At 33.0% G+C, this 18,332-nt stretch overlaps 3 protein-coding genes across 5 annotated transcripts in view; all 3 read right to left on the reverse strand.

The window, feature by feature from the left end:
- LOC141697183 (TMV resistance protein N-like) overlaps positions 1-18,332 on the reverse strand; it is a 261,701-nt gene that overhangs the window by 199,966 nt on the left and 43,403 nt on the right. The window lies entirely within an intron of this gene.
- LOC141696487 (TMV resistance protein N-like) lies at positions 1,512-6,591 on the reverse strand. Its single transcript, XM_074500621.1, has 8 exons — positions 6,073-6,591; positions 5,137-5,873; positions 4,975-5,041; positions 4,746-4,920; positions 4,252-4,469; positions 2,657-4,218; positions 2,003-2,497; positions 1,512-1,868 (listed from the first exon to the last, which is right to left on the reverse strand). Exons 1-6 carry the CDS (start codon positions 6,570-6,572, stop codon positions 3,135-3,137), a joined length of 2,781 nt encoding a protein of 926 aa, XP_074356722.1. The 5' UTR covers positions 6,573-6,591; the 3' UTR covers positions 1,512-1,868; positions 2,003-2,497; positions 2,657-3,134.
- Positions 10,862-12,078, reverse strand: LOC141696488 (disease resistance protein Roq1-like). Its single transcript, XM_074500622.1, has 3 exons — positions 11,749-12,078; positions 11,600-11,655; positions 10,862-11,507 (listed from the first exon to the last, which is right to left on the reverse strand). The coding sequence occupies exons 1-3, from the start codon at positions 12,076-12,078 to the stop codon at positions 10,862-10,864; spliced, it is 1,032 nt and encodes a 343-aa protein (XP_074356723.1).

Below are 18,332 nucleotides of genomic sequence, written 5' to 3' on the forward strand. Positions count from 1 at the left end.
CGTCATAATTTACTAAAAGACGTGACATACAATAATTTACATGTTAACACACACACATATAACTTAATCTTACTTTGTTAACAGTAGTGTAAATAAAAAACTAATATTTTCCCATACATATACATACGTTGAATTTCAAAAACTAATATTTTTCATTAAAATTAACTTTAATATTAACAATAATATAAATTTTACATTATTGTATATTATGATTGCAAGTCATTCTGACTTCAGTTATACATTTTTTTTATTTTTTTAAATTGAGTAAGTTAATTGTAAGTTAGTAGTTAACTTAGTAATATTATAGAGCAGTACATATAGTTTATTTAAATAAAATTCAAGATTTTGGTCAACTCTGTATTCAACATATATGTTAATTTGTAGCTTTTTATTTGTAAACATACTAACGACATTCTACGGATTAAGTTTAATCGTTTTGTTTTAAACGTACACTTATTACCCTGTTTATATTCATTCATTAAATATAAAATAACGGGTAAAAAAATATAATATAATAATAGTTGAGGGGATATTCACTCCTAAAAGTGAGGAAGCATTCGAAGTTCCTAATTTTATAGAGGGGGACATGGAACTTGTTGTAGAGAAATTTTATCTTCATTTCTTCAAAATTTGACTCAAGAGCCTATATACGGATATTGTTGGAGTTGCTCTACAAACATTATAATTGCATGATGTATAAAAAAACTCTAAAAAATGACCCGTGCCTCGCACATGTTATTATGCTAGTTAACAAGAAAAAAAGAACTTAACAGCCGAAATTTAAAAAGAGAAAATAATTAATTGGTAGAGTTATATAGAAAAATAATTACAAAACATAGAAAAATAATATTGCAGATGCTTCTTCTGATTATACAATCATCAGAAATGTAGTTAGTCATTTTTACGATTAGTATAACCATAGTTCACATAGCAAAATTTTAACAACAATTAAGCAACACGAATAATTAAAACATCTAGTAAAATGCTATACGAACCGCATACCTGATAAAATGCATCAATATAAAACTCAATTTCCACAACCACCTCATTCCTCCTCATCACCAAAATAATCTTACTTTATTGTTCTCCTTGTTACCTCAAACCTTCAATACTCAGCAACAAATGCCGCTTCCTCTCCACGCTCGTTGCTCGTCCATTGTCGGCTGGAATAGACGTCGTTAAGGTTCGGTTATAGAGAATTATAATGTCATGTAAAACAAACAAAAGATTAGAAAATTTTAAGAATAATCCAGTCACATGTATTATCACTCAGAAAAATATGGGATATACATTTGATCAAACAGTTCTGGTGCTTCAATTATACTTGTATTCACATCAGTGATCATAAAACATTCATGTCCACTTAAAATTCGCAGAATTCTGTGGCTATTATCATGAAAACTCCAAACAGACACAATCTCACCTAATGCATTGTACTTGGCATTTCCTAGAAACATTTCATCAAACATTTGTGGGAAATTATGTATCCCATGGGAACTCTGTAGAACACATTATGTGCTCGTATGAAACACCCAAATTCTTCACAAAAATCCACTATTATATGAATCTCCCTCGATTTACAGTTTTAAACTAATAAGCTGATACGGAAAGAATAGTGAAAGCAAACTATTACAGCAAGCTGGAAAACATCACAATTCAAATGAAAATTGCCACAATAATACATATGCATCTGATACCATGGCACACAAAATTCGTCAACAACTAAGAAACAACCAAAAAGCTTCTAGACAAGAACTCAACTTTCCACAACCTCAATCGAATACCTTTACCTCCCTCTCCTCTTCCGCATCTGTATTGACCACAGGCGCCAAACTCCCATCCACGACAATTTTGACCAAACTGATGCTCTGTGGAAATGGTACACAGATTAAATAAATTTTCATATCGAACTAAACAATGGACAGAATGACAAATACAGATACAGATACAGAATGACAGAATTAAATTAATATTACTTTCGGCAACAAAAGCAAATTCCAACCTTCTACCACTCCCATGGCAACGTGTAGCCTCTTGTAACTTTGCAGAGCTTGTGGCTTCTTTCTTCTTCTACATTGTCGGTGGTGCTGAAATCCTCGCTCGTCATTGGATTGTCTGTATTGTACAGTAGATATATCCCACAAGTCACTTTCTGATGAATCCCACTAATCACTCTTTGATCTGATTGTATTTCAATTTTATCACCGCCTCTGATTGACAAGAGTGAACTTGGTACTATTACAATCAAAGATTCAGAACTTGATTTTGAATATAACCGATCATTCCATTCAACACCACCGCTTGTGGTATTCTTAACCCAATATGTAAATTCAAAAGGTAAGTCAAAATCTTCAAAGTCAAAGATGAAGGCCATGAAATTGTGTGATGCGTTTGACCCTAATTTAAACTGTATGCCCAAATCTAAACGCCATCTGTAATTTTCTATATTACGTTTCCCAATGTAAAGTTTAAGTGGATGCCCAATTCCTGACAATAGCTGTTGGAACAAATCAAAATGTATGTAGTTATTTATTATGTACAACAAAATATTTCGTAATTACCAAGATCTTTACCATATGTATTGAAATTTTACCAACTAAAATTTTAAAAATAAACAAACAATACTTTAATAGTAAAGAGTTTAGATCCAATTAACCTCAAAGAAACGCTTTGTCAAAGTGCATGTTAGAAGAGATGATCTGCATCCTGCCAAGTGAAGTTTTTGTAAAGAAGTGAGTTCCTCCAAGCCTTGAATCTCCGTCAAACCACAAATTGCATAGATTTGGTAATCTTTCCAGAGACGTACAATTTTCAAGTAAAAGATCTTTTAAAGTAGTGAGTTCCTCCAAATCTTGAATCTCCGTCAAACCACTACAGTTTGTAAGGTTCAACATCTTCAAATGTTTCAAATTGCATGGATTCGGTAATCTTTCCAGAGTCCTACAATTTTCAAGTAAAAGATCTTTTAAACAAGTGAGTTTCTCCAAGTCTTGAATCTCCGTCAAACCACTACAGTTTGTAAGGTTCAAAATTCTCAACATAGTATTGCACGTTATTCTCAAAATTCTTAAGCTTGTAATCATCCCTAGTTCCGGCAATTCTTCTAGCTTCACACAATAACTAAGATTTAGAACTTACAGTGCTCTCAAGCTACAAATAATATCTGGAAGAGTTTCAAGGTTCCCGTTATGGCTTAAATCCAACTCTACAAGATTAGTCAGATGCCCGATGGAATCCGGTAGTTTCGAAACACTTAGTTCACACGCATGGAGCTCTTTTAAGGATTCAATGCTTCCCAGTTCTGTAGGCAATGCTTTCAGTCTAGTGCAATAACCAATATTTAGAACTTCCAATGCTCTCAAGCTACAAATACTGTCTGGAAGAGTTTCAAGGTTCTTGTTAAATCTTAAATCCAACAGTACAAGATTACTCAGACGCCCGATGGAATCCGGTAGTTTCGAAACACTTAGTTCACACGCATGGAGCTCTTTTAAGGATTCAATGCTTCCCAGTTCTGTAGGCAATGCTTTCAGTCTAGTGCAATAACCAATATTTAGAACTTCCAATGCTCTCAAGCTACAAATACTGTCTGGAAGAGTTTCAAGGTTCTTGTTAAATCTTAAATCCAACAGTACAAGATTACTCAGACGCCCGATGGAATCCGGTAGTTTCGAAACACTTAGTTCACACGCATGGAGCTCTTTTAAGGATTCAATGCTTCCGAGTTCTGTCGGCAATGCTTCTAGACTAGTGCAATAACTAATATCTAGAACTTCCAGTGCTCTCAAGCTACAAATACTATCTTGAAGAGTTTCAAGGTTCCAGTTATGGCTTAAATCCAACTCTACAAGATTAGTCAGACTCCCGATGGAATCCGGTAGTTTCGAAACACTTAATGCATACGCATGGAGCTCTTTTAAGGATTCAATGCTTCCCAGTTCTGTAGGCAATGCTTCTAGACTAATGCAATAACCAATTTTTAGAACTTCCAATGCTCTCAAGCTACAAATACTGTCTGGAAGAGTTTCAAGGTTCCTGCAATGTACCAGATTCAAGGATACAAGCCTCACCAAAGTTCCAACTGATGTGTGGACCTCCTCCAAACTTCTACAACACCCAAGATCTAAAGTTTCAAGCCACGGGAATCTATTGAAGTCTGGTGTTGTGGTTAAATTTGTGCAACCGAGAGAAATTAAATCGTAAGTGTTTGTGCAAATTCTCATATATATAAGATACAAAAATCAAGTTCTTAATTTAGAAGGTAAACATTCGAGAGGACAAAACTCCCAGAAGAGCCACCTCAAATCTTCAAATGTTTGTTCAAAGCTTCCAGTGAGATTTGCATTGTTCAGGTACAAAAATTTTAATTTACTCATCATTTTGAATGATTTGGCATCAATTACTATCTCATTTTCCGTATTGTCGCCCCAATCACAAGAGCAGATGATAGCATGAATTGCGTCTGTTCCCTAACAGATATATCATGAAGAAAAGTTGATGACCAATGTTTAGTAAATAAATCTAAAGAGTTGCTTCAAAGGAACAAATTACATGCATACATTGATAGTAATGATATGTTGATGACCAGTGTATAATAAATAAATTTAGTAGAAAGAAAAGGCGCGACAGAGTTGGTTGCCTTGTTATCTTAGGAGCAAATATTTAAATAGTTTTGTTTTTAAAATATAAAATAATTATATTAATCAAGATTAACCATTATACTAAAAGAATTACTATGATATTACCTTGTGATTCTTCAACACAGTTTTAATATCTTCCCGTAACCACAATCTACTATGTTTTCCAGGCTCATGAGGAGAGTTGTTGCGTGCAATTTTCCTCCCCATATCCTGAAGCAAATCATGCATTCCCAATTCTGTTACATCATCGGAATATCCGCCATCAATCTCATAACCCCTCCTGATCGTTATTAGTCATCTTTTTTGTAGAATATCAATTTTCTGATCAACAAACGTGTAAAAAGTTTTCAGTATTTCAGCAGCATGTTCTTTACTGCATCCAATGTAGAAACAAGCAATATCTAGGAAAATATCTTGCAGACTAGAGTCATCGCTCAACGCATCAAAGCTGATCATTAGGTTTTTCTCGATATCTTGAATAGGAGCTTCCTTCAACGTTCAATGAACCATTCCCATTTATTCTCTGATTCTTTATGCAAGGTCGAGCCGAAAACCCGAAGAGCTAATGGAAGCCCTCCAGCATGTTTTAGAACTTTTTTGGACAATTCAGTGAATGTGTCTGGTATTCTATCTTTTCCAAATGCATATTGGGTAAAAAGTCGGAGCGACTCATCTTCGTCCATTTGATTTACCTTGTATTTTGCTTTTACTTCAATTTTATCCAATAGATCTTCGTATCTTGTTGTTATTATGACAACGCTCCCCAAAGCAAATGACCCTTCTAAATATTTTAGTGGTTCTGGGTTGTCTAAATCATCAATAACAACAAGGACCTTTTTCGAACAAATTCTAGCCTTTATACACTCAATTCCTTGGTCAGCATTGTCAATAGTAATGTCCTTGCGCTTAAGAACATTGTTAATAAGTTGCTTTTGCAAAGATTCTATGCCATCACTCCTTCCTGAAACCTCCCTAACATTTGCTAGAAAGCAACTTCCTTGAAATCGTTGATAGTTTTGATTATACACTTCTTTGGCAAGAGTTGTTTTACCAACTCCTCCCATGCCATGTATACCAATCCTAATCACACCATTTGTGCCACTGTTAATCAAAGTTGTTACAGATTTGACTCGAGAATCCAACCCAACCTTAAATGCGGCAACATGCAAAGTTCTGGGATTTGTTTGGAGTGAAATTCTACTAACAACTTCATCAATAGTTTCAGCTTCAGACCTACAATATAATAAACAGCAAACTGAATATTTTTGTTTCTTGAGAGATGACCTATACACATAAATGACGAGTGTAACGCTAAATATACATACATAATGTGAGCATTTGTCATTTGCAATTGTTGAGAAAACTTGGTGTCACCAACAATCTTGACATATTATCTAATCACAGAGTTCAAATATATAAATGTTTTTCTTACTTGTCTTTAAATATAAGGTATCCTGAAAAGTCTGCAACTTCCTTGAGTGTAAGGCGCCAATTGGTCAGTTTCTCCACATCATAACGAGTTTGATGTTTATCAAAAGCTTCTTTAAAACTCCCAATTTGGTGTCTAACAACAGATGGATCAATGTAGTAAAACACAGGAACAACCAATCTCTTCAATGTGTTATGACAATGGAGAATCTCTACAAGCTCGTCAAGGCACCATGATGAAGAAGCATAGTTTTCCGAGAGTACAACAATGTATGTCTTGGATTCCTGAATAGCTTGGATCAATGAATCTGAGATCACATCTCCGCTACGTAGCTCAGGATTGTCCATAAATGTTTTAATGCCATCGCGGCACAAGTCTTTGTAAAGATGACTTGTAAATGAATTTCGTGTATCTTCACCTCTGAAACTCAAGAAAACATCCCATGAAGTAGGAGGTGAAGTTGAAGAAGATGGGCTTTGATCATAACTTGTGGAAGCAGCCATGTTTTAATAGACAAAAGGTTTTAAAAATAAAGCATACATTGTGCATAATGCACAGTGCATTAGTATATAAAACACAATATAATAAAAATACGTGTGTGTAATAATAAGTCTAAGATTCTACAAGCCTAAGGAGCAAGTTGTACAGCCATTGAACATGATAACTGCAGATTACCTAATTATATTGAAGAGACTTTCTCAAATGTTAAATTATTAAGTGACTATTTTGTTGTTAAATTTGTAGTTGACATCATATGAGCTACATCATTTGAGCTCAAATCATTTTATATTTGTTAAATTTGTAGTTGACATTTTTAAATAATTGTGCTCACATCATAAATACTTGTTAGAATGTGAAATATATGCATCGTTATACTTGTTAGAATGTGAGTTGCATTTGTGCAGCCGTCAGATAAGATGATGATTGCAGATCACCTAATTGAGTTGACTTTCTCAGAATATTAGATAACTAAGGAATTATGTTCCTAAATCTATGCTTAATTGATATCATTTGATCTCACATTATGAACAACTAGCATAATAAACACGGGTCATTTTTTAGGATTTCTTTTACAACACGTATTTATATTAACTAGTAGATAACCTGTGCGAAGCACGGACCGAGATCAAAATATCAATATTTAATAATGATTATAGAAATTTATTTTAATATTTTTATTAAAATATTTAATAAATAAAATTGTACGATTATTGCAATTTTCATTTTTAAATTATATGTAACTTTCATTAATTCAACTCTTATTATAACAATAAACTCAACGTTATTATGTGTATTGTTCAAAAAGACATAACTAATATTTTACATCAAAACTTTAGTCGTGACACGATTGATGGATAATTTAACAAAAAATTAAATCAACAACACTAAGTAATTGCATATTAAATTTCTTATTGTTAGCTGAATTTGTGTTTTTATATAGTTTGTGATTGCATAATTTTTTCTAATAAAATATTCATTATATATGTATAAATTTGCAATTAGTGCTAAAATAGCATTCTGTAGGTATGAATCTAGAAATTACAATAAGAATCAAAAAACGTGTAAAGTATTAAATATAGAATTATAAGTCATATATGAATAAAAAAGAATAAAAATGGTATATTTAGAGCTATAGCAAGATTTAAAAAAGGGTGAAACCAAAAGTTCGTAAAACCAAAAAGAGGTGAAACCAAAGTATTCCTTAAAATATGATTTCCTTGTTAATTAATAATAACACTGTTTAAAGGATTCCATTTTATTATTTTAATAAAAAATAAAAAAGAATTCTATGAAAAATAGAAATATCGTAATTATAATATGATTCCAATCTATATTTTGTTAAAAACAACATAAAACTCTACATGAAAGAGAACTATATGGGTGAAACCAAAATATGGTGATGTTTAAAAATACCCATTTTTTGGGTGTAATGGCTGAAAAATAACCATTTTCAAAACAGATGGCTGAAAATACCTTTTTGGTTACGCATTTTGTAATTGGGTAAGTGTAATACGTATTTGAGAATTGGGTATCTAAGAAAATTACTAAAGATACGCATTTGTAGTCTGGGTAAAACCATTAGGATACGCATTTGCCAAATGCGTATCTTAAAAAAAATAAAAAAATAAATTGGATACCCATTTGACAAATGCGTATTTAGTATAAAACAGGACACCCAAATGGCAAATGCGTATTCAAAACGGTATTTTCAGCCATCCACTTTCAGAATGGGTATTTTCAGCCATTTGCATCAAAAAATGGTTATTTTTAACATGATGAAACCAAGTATCCTATCATGAAATAATTTGGAGTTCTACGGAAATGGAATTGTAAACATATTACGGTTTGAACAATTTTATTATTTTCTAGTGGTGAAACCAAAATACAATTTTTTATAATATTCATACCATTTTATTAAAATGGAATTCTACCAACAAATTAAAAAATTCTAAATTAAAAAATTTCAATTTAAACACATGGTCTATTTACTTGATCGTGGTTCATATTTCTCGGAACCTATTTAGTTGAGCCAATTTATGAACTTATTTACTTTAAAATATAATTAAAAATAGGATTCAAACTCATAAAAATAATAAAAAATTATAGCTTATAAAAAATTTAAAAATGAGTAAAAATAATACATATACAATTATAAGTCATATAGGAATAAAAGGGGATAAAAATAATAAACTTGGAGTTATAAAAGGTGAAACCAAAAAGTGGTGGAACTAAAAAATAAGTGAATATGTTTCGTTTATTAATAAAGAAAAATGGGTAAAAATAATATATATAGAATTATAGGTCATATAGGAATCAAAAAGGATAAAAATATTACACCTAGAGTTAAAACATGAATCATAAAAACAATAAAACAAAAGGTGATAGAACCAAAAAATAAGTGAAACCAAAGTATCACTTAAAAAATTTATTAATAAAGAAAAACGGGTAAAAATAATATATATATCTGTATATATATATAATTATGTGTCATATAGGAATCAAAAGGGATAATAATAATACAATTAGAGTTAGAGTTATAACATAAATCATGAAAAGTAAAACCAAAAGGTGGTGGTATCAAAAAATTAGTGAAACCAAGTACCACTTGAAAGGAGGTTTCCCTTATTAATAAAGGTTATTAATTTGTTTTATAGTTATTAATAAAATTATTTAATATCAAGTATAACTAATATAATTCAATTAATTATCAGTTCATAGATTAATATATATCTAAAAATTCATTTTCATGTATGTGACATATAATTGAATGTGTACAAATTGTGTAATTGAGTAATTGATATGTATGATATACAAAAGACTAAAACTAAGTGGCTCGTATATTCATATAAAATAAACTAATAGTTAATATGCAAAATAAGTTGGCTAGTCCTGTATTAATTAAATTTGCAAGTTTATATATCTATCATAATTTGCACGTTGTAGGCGCATTTGTAAGTATCTATAATAGAATTTTACAAGGTGATTGATGTGTTAGTCTTCCAAAATCTTTCATTTTGTATTTGATATAAGGTTTCCAAATATCGGTTATTTCTAGGGGTGTTCGCGTTGCGGTTTGATGCGTTTTGGACCAAAACCGCAAACTAAACCGTGGGTGCGGTTTGTCCAAATTCTCAAACTACACCGCGTAAATCTTAAATCGCACAAAACACACCATGAAAATGTGGTGTGGTGAGGTGCAGTTTAAACTATTTAAGAAAATAATAAATTTTAGTGCAGGAGGTTTAAAATTTTCAGTACATCAATAAATGAATTAATAAATAAGTTCCAACTTGATAATATTACTTCAAAATACATTTTTAGTAAATCCGAACGATGAACTATAATTTCTATTCCTTTTGGCATACATTAGATAAAATTTCAAATTATCTAAGTTATTGATAAAAAATAATATAAGTTTTAGATTCCTGAATAGCTTGGATCAATGAACGTGAGATTACATCTCGGCTCCGTAGCTCAGGATTGACCATAAATGTTTTAATGCCATCGCGGAACAAGTCTTCGTAAAGATGACTTGTAAATGTATATCTTGTATCTTCACCTCTGAAACTAAAGAAAACATCCCAAGAACTAGGAGGTGAAGTTGAAGAAGATGGGTTTTGATTATAACTTATGGAAGAGACCATGTTTTAATGTGAAGTTTAACAAGTAGAAGATGCTTAGATCTGGGATGTAGAAATGAGGATGATTCTGTGTTTGAACTAGTAATGTATATTGTGTGGACGCGAGAGAGTCTTTCGGTAGATATTTGTCAATGGTCAACTTGTTACTGCTGGTTTATTATTATAGAATTAATAAATTTTACTAATAAGCGAAATTCTTTTTTAAAATTGTACTTTTCTATGTTTTTTTATTTTACTACACTATTGATTACAAAATTTATTCCTGTTATACTTCTAAATGTATAATTATTCTATTAAATTTTATTTTATTTTTGTTATCTTATACTTCTAAATGTAATATGATATTATTAAGATTAGTTTTATTTTATTTTTGACCTGGGCTAGGACCCACCCCGGCCCCTCTGATGGTCCGCCCCTGCCATCAACATATTCTTTACTGTATCCAATGTAGAAACAAGCAATATCTAGGAAAATATCTTGCAGACAAGAGTAATCGCTCAACGCTTCAAAGCTGATCATTAGGTTTTTCTCGATATTTTTAATAGGAGCTTCCTTCACCTGTTCAATGAACCATTCCCATTTATTCTCTAATTCCTTATGCAAGGTGGAGCCGAAAACCTGAAGAGCTAATGGAAGCCCTCTAACATGTTTTAGAACTTTTTTGGACAATTCAGTGAATGTGTCTGGTATTTTAGCTTTTCCGAATGCATGTTGGGTAAAAAGTTGGAGCGACTCATCTCATCCATTTGATTTACCTTGTATTTTGCTTTTATTTCAAGTTTATCCAATAGATTTTCGTATCTCATTGTTATTATGATAACGCTCCCCAAAGCAAATGACCCTTCTAAATATTTTAGTGATTCCACATTGTCTAAATCATCAATAACAACAAGGACTTTTGTCGAACAAATTCTAGCCTTTATCACCTCAATTCCTTGGTCAGCATTGTCAATAGTAATGTCCTTGCGCTTAAGAACATTGTTAATAAGTTGCTTTTGTAAAGATTCTATACCATTTCTCATTCCTGAAACCTCCCAAACATTTGCTTGAAAGCAACTTCCTTGAAATCGTTGATAGTTTTGATTATACACTTCTTTAGCAAGAGTTGTTTTACCAACCCCTCCCATGCCATGTATACCAATCTTAATCACACCATTTGTCTCACTGTTAAACAAAGTTGTTAGAGATTTGACTCGAGAATCCAACCCAACCTTAAATGCGGCAACAAGCAAAGTTTTGGGATTTGTTTCGAGTGAAATCCTACTAACAACTCTATCAATAATTTCAGCTTCAGACCTACAATATAATAAACCGCAAACTGAATATTTTTGTTTCTTGAGAGATGACCTATACACATAAAAGACGAGTGGGACGCTAAATATACATACATAATGTGTGCATTTGTCATTTGCAATTGTTGAAAAAACTTAGTGTCGCCAACAATCTTGACATATTATCTAATCACAGCATTCAAATATAAATGTTTTCTTACTTGTCTTTAGATATATGGTGTCCTGAAAAGGCTGCAATTATTCACTTTCTCCACATCATAACGAGTTTGATGTTTATCAAAAGCTTCTTTAAAACTCCCAATTTGGTGACGCACAACGGATGGATGACTGTTGTAGAACACAGGAACAACAAATCTGTTCATTGTCTTGTGACAACGGAGGATCTCTACAAGCTCGTCAAGGCACCATGTTTTGGAGAGGACAACAATATAAGTCTTAGATTCCTGAATAGCCTGGATCAATGACTCTGAGATTACATCTCCGCTACGTAACTCAGGATTGTCTATAAATGTTTTAAGGCCATCGCGGCACAAGTCTTGGTAAAGATGACTTCTGTTACAGATATAGAGGGTCATGACTCACTTAAGAACAAAGAAAATTACATCATAATTAGTTAGCCAGCTAAGCAACAGCTCAGCAAATTCTGTTATAGCTTGTACATATAGTTTAGATGAGTAGTTTGAAGAATATATAGAATATATATTAGAGATCTGTACCTGTCTCATTTAATAATAACAAAAATAATATACTTTCATTTCAATTTCATCTTCTTTCTCTCTGTGCTTTAATGGTTCAGTATGAACAATTCTGACATGGTATCAGAGCAAGGTTGCTCTTGATCCATAAGATACACATTAATAGATACTCTACACATTTATGTACACTTACGCCTCCGCAGTTCGTTCATCTTCATCGCAAAGTCAAGCTTCCAGAACGCCATTAATGGCGGCCACGACCTCAACATCTACAATCATTAATATCAATCATCCTTACTACTTAAGCTCTTCTGATCATCCAGGTCTATCTCTAGTCACAGAACTGTTAAACAATCAAAACTATCAACATTGGAGCAGATCTGTAAAAATCGCACTTTCCGCGAAGCTTAAACTAGGCTTTATTGATGGAACACAAGTTAAACCTTCTGCTGATTCTCCTCATTTAGCCTTATGGATGCGCAGTAATGATCTCGTTATTTCATGGCTACTCAATTCCATTTCGTCAGAATTCGTAAAAGCGTTGTGTATCTGTCCACTGCTAAGCAGATCTGGGATGATCTTGCCACTCGTTACTCTTAGAGCAATGTTCCTCGTTTATTTCATCTCAAAAAGGATCTCTCATCACTTACTCAAGGTACAAACTCTGTAACTACCTACTTTACACTGTTTCGAAGCCTGATAGATGAACTTGAAAATCTGTCTCCAATTCCAAAGTGTGTATGTACTAATAATAGTTGTGCCTGTGGTAATCGTCAAAAATTAGAGCAATATGAAAAGTTAAATGTGCTTAGTCAATTTCTGATGGGATTGAATGATCAATTTACTGGTATAAGAGGTCAAATACTGCTCATGAATCCTCTTCCGGATATAAGTCAAGCGTATTCTATGCTTCTTCAAGAGGAACATCAATGTGATTTTGCTAATCGCAACTCTATAGTATCTGAGAACATTGCTATGAGTGTCAAATATACACAAGCATCTACTGGTAACAAAGCAAAGGTTGTTAGAAAAGTCAATGATTCGACTCTGCATTGTGATTACTGCAATTTATCTGGACATGTTCGAGACAAATGCTTTGCTCTTCATGGCTATCCGGATTGGCATCGACTCCATGGACAACCAAAACCAAAACCAAAACAATTTCATAAGAAATCTGCAGCAAATTCAGTCAGTTCTACTTCTACTCTTGATACTGCTACTCAGGACATTAAATCTGGGAATTCTACACCTGCATCTCCATTTACTGATGCTCAGTATCAACAACTTATAACACTTCTACAACAAACACAATCTGCAGCAAACTCAGGATCTTCTTCTGGATTCAATGCTCCATGGATCAATGCATCTATTAACTCTGCTTCTGTCAGTTCATCATCTCAATGTGCAGGTATGATTTCTGCATAATCAGTTCAACCTGCTGCCTATTCAAACCATGTTGATTATAAAAATTCCATTAATACTTGGATTATTGATTCTGGAGCTACACATCACATTACACCATATATTGATCTACTTCATAACATTACTGAGGTACACTCAGAGTTGTTACTTCCTAATGGTAATACAGCCTGTGTCACACATGTAGGAGACATTATATTACACTCAAGTCTTATACTAAAACATGTACTGTTTGTTCCATATTTTCAGTGCAACTTACTATCAGTTCCCAAACTAACCTCAGGTAATTCCTGTTGTATTTCCTTCTCTGCTACTAAATGTCTGATACAGGACCATGCTGTGATGAAGCAAACAGAGATTGGTAAACTAGATGCTGGATTGTACAAGCTTCAGACCAATAATGCTATCTTTCAAGCTACATGTCAATCTTCTGCTAATAAATCTTCAAACTGGTATTTGTGGCACAGTAGATTAGGACATCCCTCCTTTTCTTTGTTGAAATCTATTCCTAGTCTTTATGTACACTCAGATACCACAACTCATGTTTGTGATGTATGTCAGTATGCCAAACAGTCAAGAATTCCATTTCCTGTGAAAGAACACAGTACTACTGAGTCTTTTGATTTGATACATTATGATGTTTGGGGCCCTTATAGACATTTTACTCATGGTAAATGCAATTCATTTCTTACCATTGTAGATGATTTTTCCAAATGTACTTGGATTTATCTATTGTCGGACAAAACTCAAGTAGTTCCTCTACTGACTAATTTTTTAGCCTATGTTCATAATCAGTTTCATAAAAATGTTAAAATTCTCAGATCTGACAATGGAAAAGAATTTGTCAATTCTACTTTTCTAGCTCATCTTCACAGTTTAGGTATAATACACCAAACTAGTTGTCCTTATACTCCTCAGCAAAATGGTATTGCTGAGAGGAAACACCAACACCTACTCAATGTAGCTAGATCTCTCAAATTTCAGTCCAATGTCCCCATTTCTATGTGGGGAGATTGTGTTCTTACAGCTGTTCATCTCATAAACTTACTACCAGCTGCATCTTTGGGTAACAAATCTCCTTATGAGCTCTTATTTCAAAAATTACCATCATACACTCATCTTAAAGCTTTTGGCTGCCTTTGTTATATTACAAATTTCCACACTAATGGGGATAAATTTGCTCCTAAATCTCTTAAGTGTGCTTTTGTTGGTTATCCTTTTAATAATAAAGGATATAAGGTTGTGGATTTGAAAACTAAGCAGTGCTATGTTACTAGAGATGTCATCTTTAAGGAAAATGTTTTTCCATTTCATGATATTCAGTCACACATTCCACCTTCTGATCAAAATGTATTTCCTCTTTCTCCTTTGCATTTGTATTCTGATAATGAGCATACTGAGTTCCGTACTTTATCTCAATCTCACAATACTCCATCATATGTACCTGAACCAGTTCCACCTCAATCTATTGCTGTCACAAAACCTGTAAGACAGAAAACCATTCCTTCCAAACTAAGGGATTACACAGGGCTGCCTCCACATCTAGTAAAACCATCTGCTTCTTCTAATGCTGGTCTTGTAACAGGTACTTCTACTTGCTCATATCCTATTCAGGATTATCTTTCTTATGTTGTTTTTACTCCTTCTTATTCAAAATATTTAACTGCTACTATCCAACAATCCATTCCTTATACCTACAAACAAGCAGCAACCGATCCCAACTGGTTACAAGCTATGAAGTTAGAACTTAATGCTCTTGAAAGCAATCACACCTGGGAGATTGTACCAAAACCTTCAAATAAACACATTATAGATTGTAAATGGTTATTCAAGATAAAATATCAACCTGATGGCTCCATAGAAAGATACAAAGCCAGATTAGTGGCTAAAGGATTCACACAGACATATGGCTTAGATTATTTTGAAACCTTTTCTCCGGTGGCAAAGATGACTACTGTAAGGATTCTGATTGCAATTGCTGCTTCTCAAAACTGGCCTATTTCCCAGTTAGATGTCACCAATGCATTTCTGCATGGTGATTTGAATGAGGAAGTATTCATGAAACTCCCTCCTGGTTACTTGCATTTGTCCACCTGTTTCAGCTTGACTAAGATTACAGACACTACTGCATTTGTATGCAAGTTAAGAAAATCTCTGTATGGCCTAAAACAGGCTCCTCGATGCTGGTTTTCCAAACTCTCCACTGCTCTACAGGAATATGGCTTTCTTCAATCACATGCTGATAATAGTCTCTTTACTCTCAATTCTGGTACTAAGTTTGTAGTTGTCCTAGTGTATGTTGATGACATCTTAGTAACAGGCTCTCACAAATCTCTTATACAAACAATTATATCATTCTTAGCCACTAAGTTCAAAGTTAAAGATCTTGGTGCACTTAAGTACTTTCTTGGTATAGAGGTTGCAAGATCCTCTTCTGGCATCTATCTTCATCAACGAAAGTACACTCTTGATATCCTGAAAGATACTGGTCTGTTAGGTGCAAAACCATCAAAGATCCCAATTGATCAGAATCATACTCTTCATGACAATCTCAGTCCTTTGCTCTCTGCTGATAGTGCTTCTCAGTATAGACGAATTGTAGGTAGATTGATCTATCTCACAGTTACCAGACCTGATATCAACTATGCTGTGCAAGTATTATCTCAATTTCTTGCAACTCCAAGAAGTGATCATCTTGTTGCATCTCACAAAGTTCTTAGATACTTGAAAGGTTCTCCTGGACAGGGTCTTTTGATGTCTGCAACTAGTCCTCTCACATTGACTGCCTTTTGTGATTCAGACTGGGGTGGGGACAAAGAAACTCGACATTCACTCACATGCTATTGTGTTATTTTTGGTGATTCTCCTATCTCATGGAGATCTAAGAAACAACATACAGTTTCCAGATCTTCAGCTGAAGCTGAATATAGGAGTATGGCTGATACTTGTTGCGAAATAACTTGGCTCTTACATATTTTTAAGGCATTTGGCATTCATCATTTGACTCCTGTTTCCCTCTATTGTGATAACAAATCCGCTTTACATATTGCATCAAATTCCGTGTTTCATGAGAGAACAAAACACATAGAGTTGGATTGCCATGTTGTTCGGGAAAAGATACAACTTGGCATGATTCAAACTGCTCATATTGCTACCAGTCTTCAACCTGCCGACATGTTTACCAAAGCCTTGCCTTCTGCACAACTTACTCAATTCTGCTGCAAGCTGGGAGTCTGCAATTTATTTCAACCTCCCACCTTGAGGGGGGCTGTTACAGATATAGAGGGTCATGACTCACTTAAGAACAAAGAAAATTACATCATAGTTAGTTAGCCAGCTAAGCAACAGCTCAGCAAATTCTGTTATAGCTTGTACATATAGTTTAGATGAGTAGTTTGAAGAATATATAGAATATATATTAGAGATCTGTACCTGTCTCATTTAATAATAACAAAAATAATATACTTTCATTTCAGTTTCATCTTCTTTCTCTCTGTGCTTTAATGGTTCAGTATGAACAATTCTGACAACTTCACCTCTGAAACTCAAGGAAACATCCCAAGAACTAGGAGGTGAAGTTGAAGAAGACGGGTTTTGATTATAACTTGTGGAAGCAGTCATGTTTTAATATTTCAAAATTCTTGATTTAGTGTCTAACAGCGTGTGGATCAATGTAGCAAAAAAGTTATAGAACTATACTTTTATTCATCTTAAAATGCGTGTCGGACATTCTTTTAGAAACTAGGGACTTTTTGCCCGCGCTACGCGCGCTCCAAATTTCTACAATTTTGAATTTTTCTCTCGAAGTTTGTAATTTTTATAACATAAACGGTTATCTTCTAGTTTTATTTAATTTATTTATTATAGTTATTTAGGTTCCGTTTATTTTGAAATATAAAATTGATATTATAGTTTAACGTTAAATCTCAGTATTTTATTTTAGTTTTCTTTCTCTCACATTTTAACCAATTAAAAGTCTCTTAACTCATATTTTAACATTTCTCTTTTACGTTTTTAGTAGTCAATATTTTAATAATTTGTACAACAAAACTGAGTAAATATTTTTTTAATTAAATACTTTTTAAAAAAATCCAGTAAATGTTACATAACATACAATTTATTACAATATTTTATTTTAAAATAAAAATAATACAAAAACCCACTTATATTAAAACATAATATATAACACTATTTTGTACAAATTATTTTTTTAAAAATTATATAAAAAGGAGAAAATATCAAAAGAATTAAAAAACCCAAACAACACAAATAAGTTGACTTTGGGATATGTTAAACTCTTGTCTTAAAAGAAGCCCACATAAAATCAAAGTCCTGTCTTAAAAGAAGCCGAGATAAGAAAACTACCGTGACTTTGGATTCTCAACTTCTTCAAGCAAAAAGTAACTTCTTTTCACCAAGGAGACAACACTCTCGGTAGAATCAAACACTTTCTCTACAATGGAGGTATGAATCGATTCTTTGTCTATAGTTTATCTTGCTTTCATACAGTATATATATGCAATGGAACCATGAATCAGTGTTAGAACTTGAGATTATATTGCTTGATTGATAGAGTTTTAAAGTATACATATCTTAAATTAATCGATATATGTTATATAGAATTTAAGAATATTACTTGCTCAAATTCATGTAATTATCAAGTTTTGTATCCTATACATGTAGTATTCTTGTAAAATCTTTGATTTGTATCTCAT

This window comes from Apium graveolens, chromosome 11, assembly GCF_009905375.1.
Source record: "Apium graveolens cultivar Ventura chromosome 11, ASM990537v1, whole genome shotgun sequence".
Classification (NCBI taxonomy): domain Eukaryota; kingdom Viridiplantae; phylum Streptophyta; class Magnoliopsida; order Apiales; family Apiaceae; genus Apium; species Apium graveolens.

Coding starts and splice junctions, on each gene's coding strand:
- LOC141696487 (XM_074500621.1), bottom strand. CDS start 6,572: ATGGCTGCTTCCACAAGTTATGATCAAAGCCCATCTTCTTCAACTTCA. Junction 5,874..6,072: donor TACCTTATATTTAAAGACAA/GTAAGAAAAACA, acceptor ATTATATTGTAG/GTCTGAAGCTGAAACTATTG. Junction 5,042..5,136: donor ATGGGAATGGTTCATTGAAC/GTTGAAGGAAGC, acceptor ATATTTTCCTAG/ATATTGCTTGTTTCTACATT.
- LOC141696488 (XM_074500622.1), bottom strand. CDS start 12,078: ATGACCCTCTATATCTGTAACAGAAGTCATCTTTACCAAGACTTGTGC. Junction 11,656..11,748: donor CTCGTTATGATGTGGAGAAA/GTGAATAATTGC, acceptor TAATATGTCAAG/ATTGTTGGCGACACTAAGTT. Junction 11,508..11,599: donor ATGACAAATGCACACATTAT/GTATGTATATTT, acceptor ATTATATTGTAG/GTCTGAAGCTGAAATTATTG.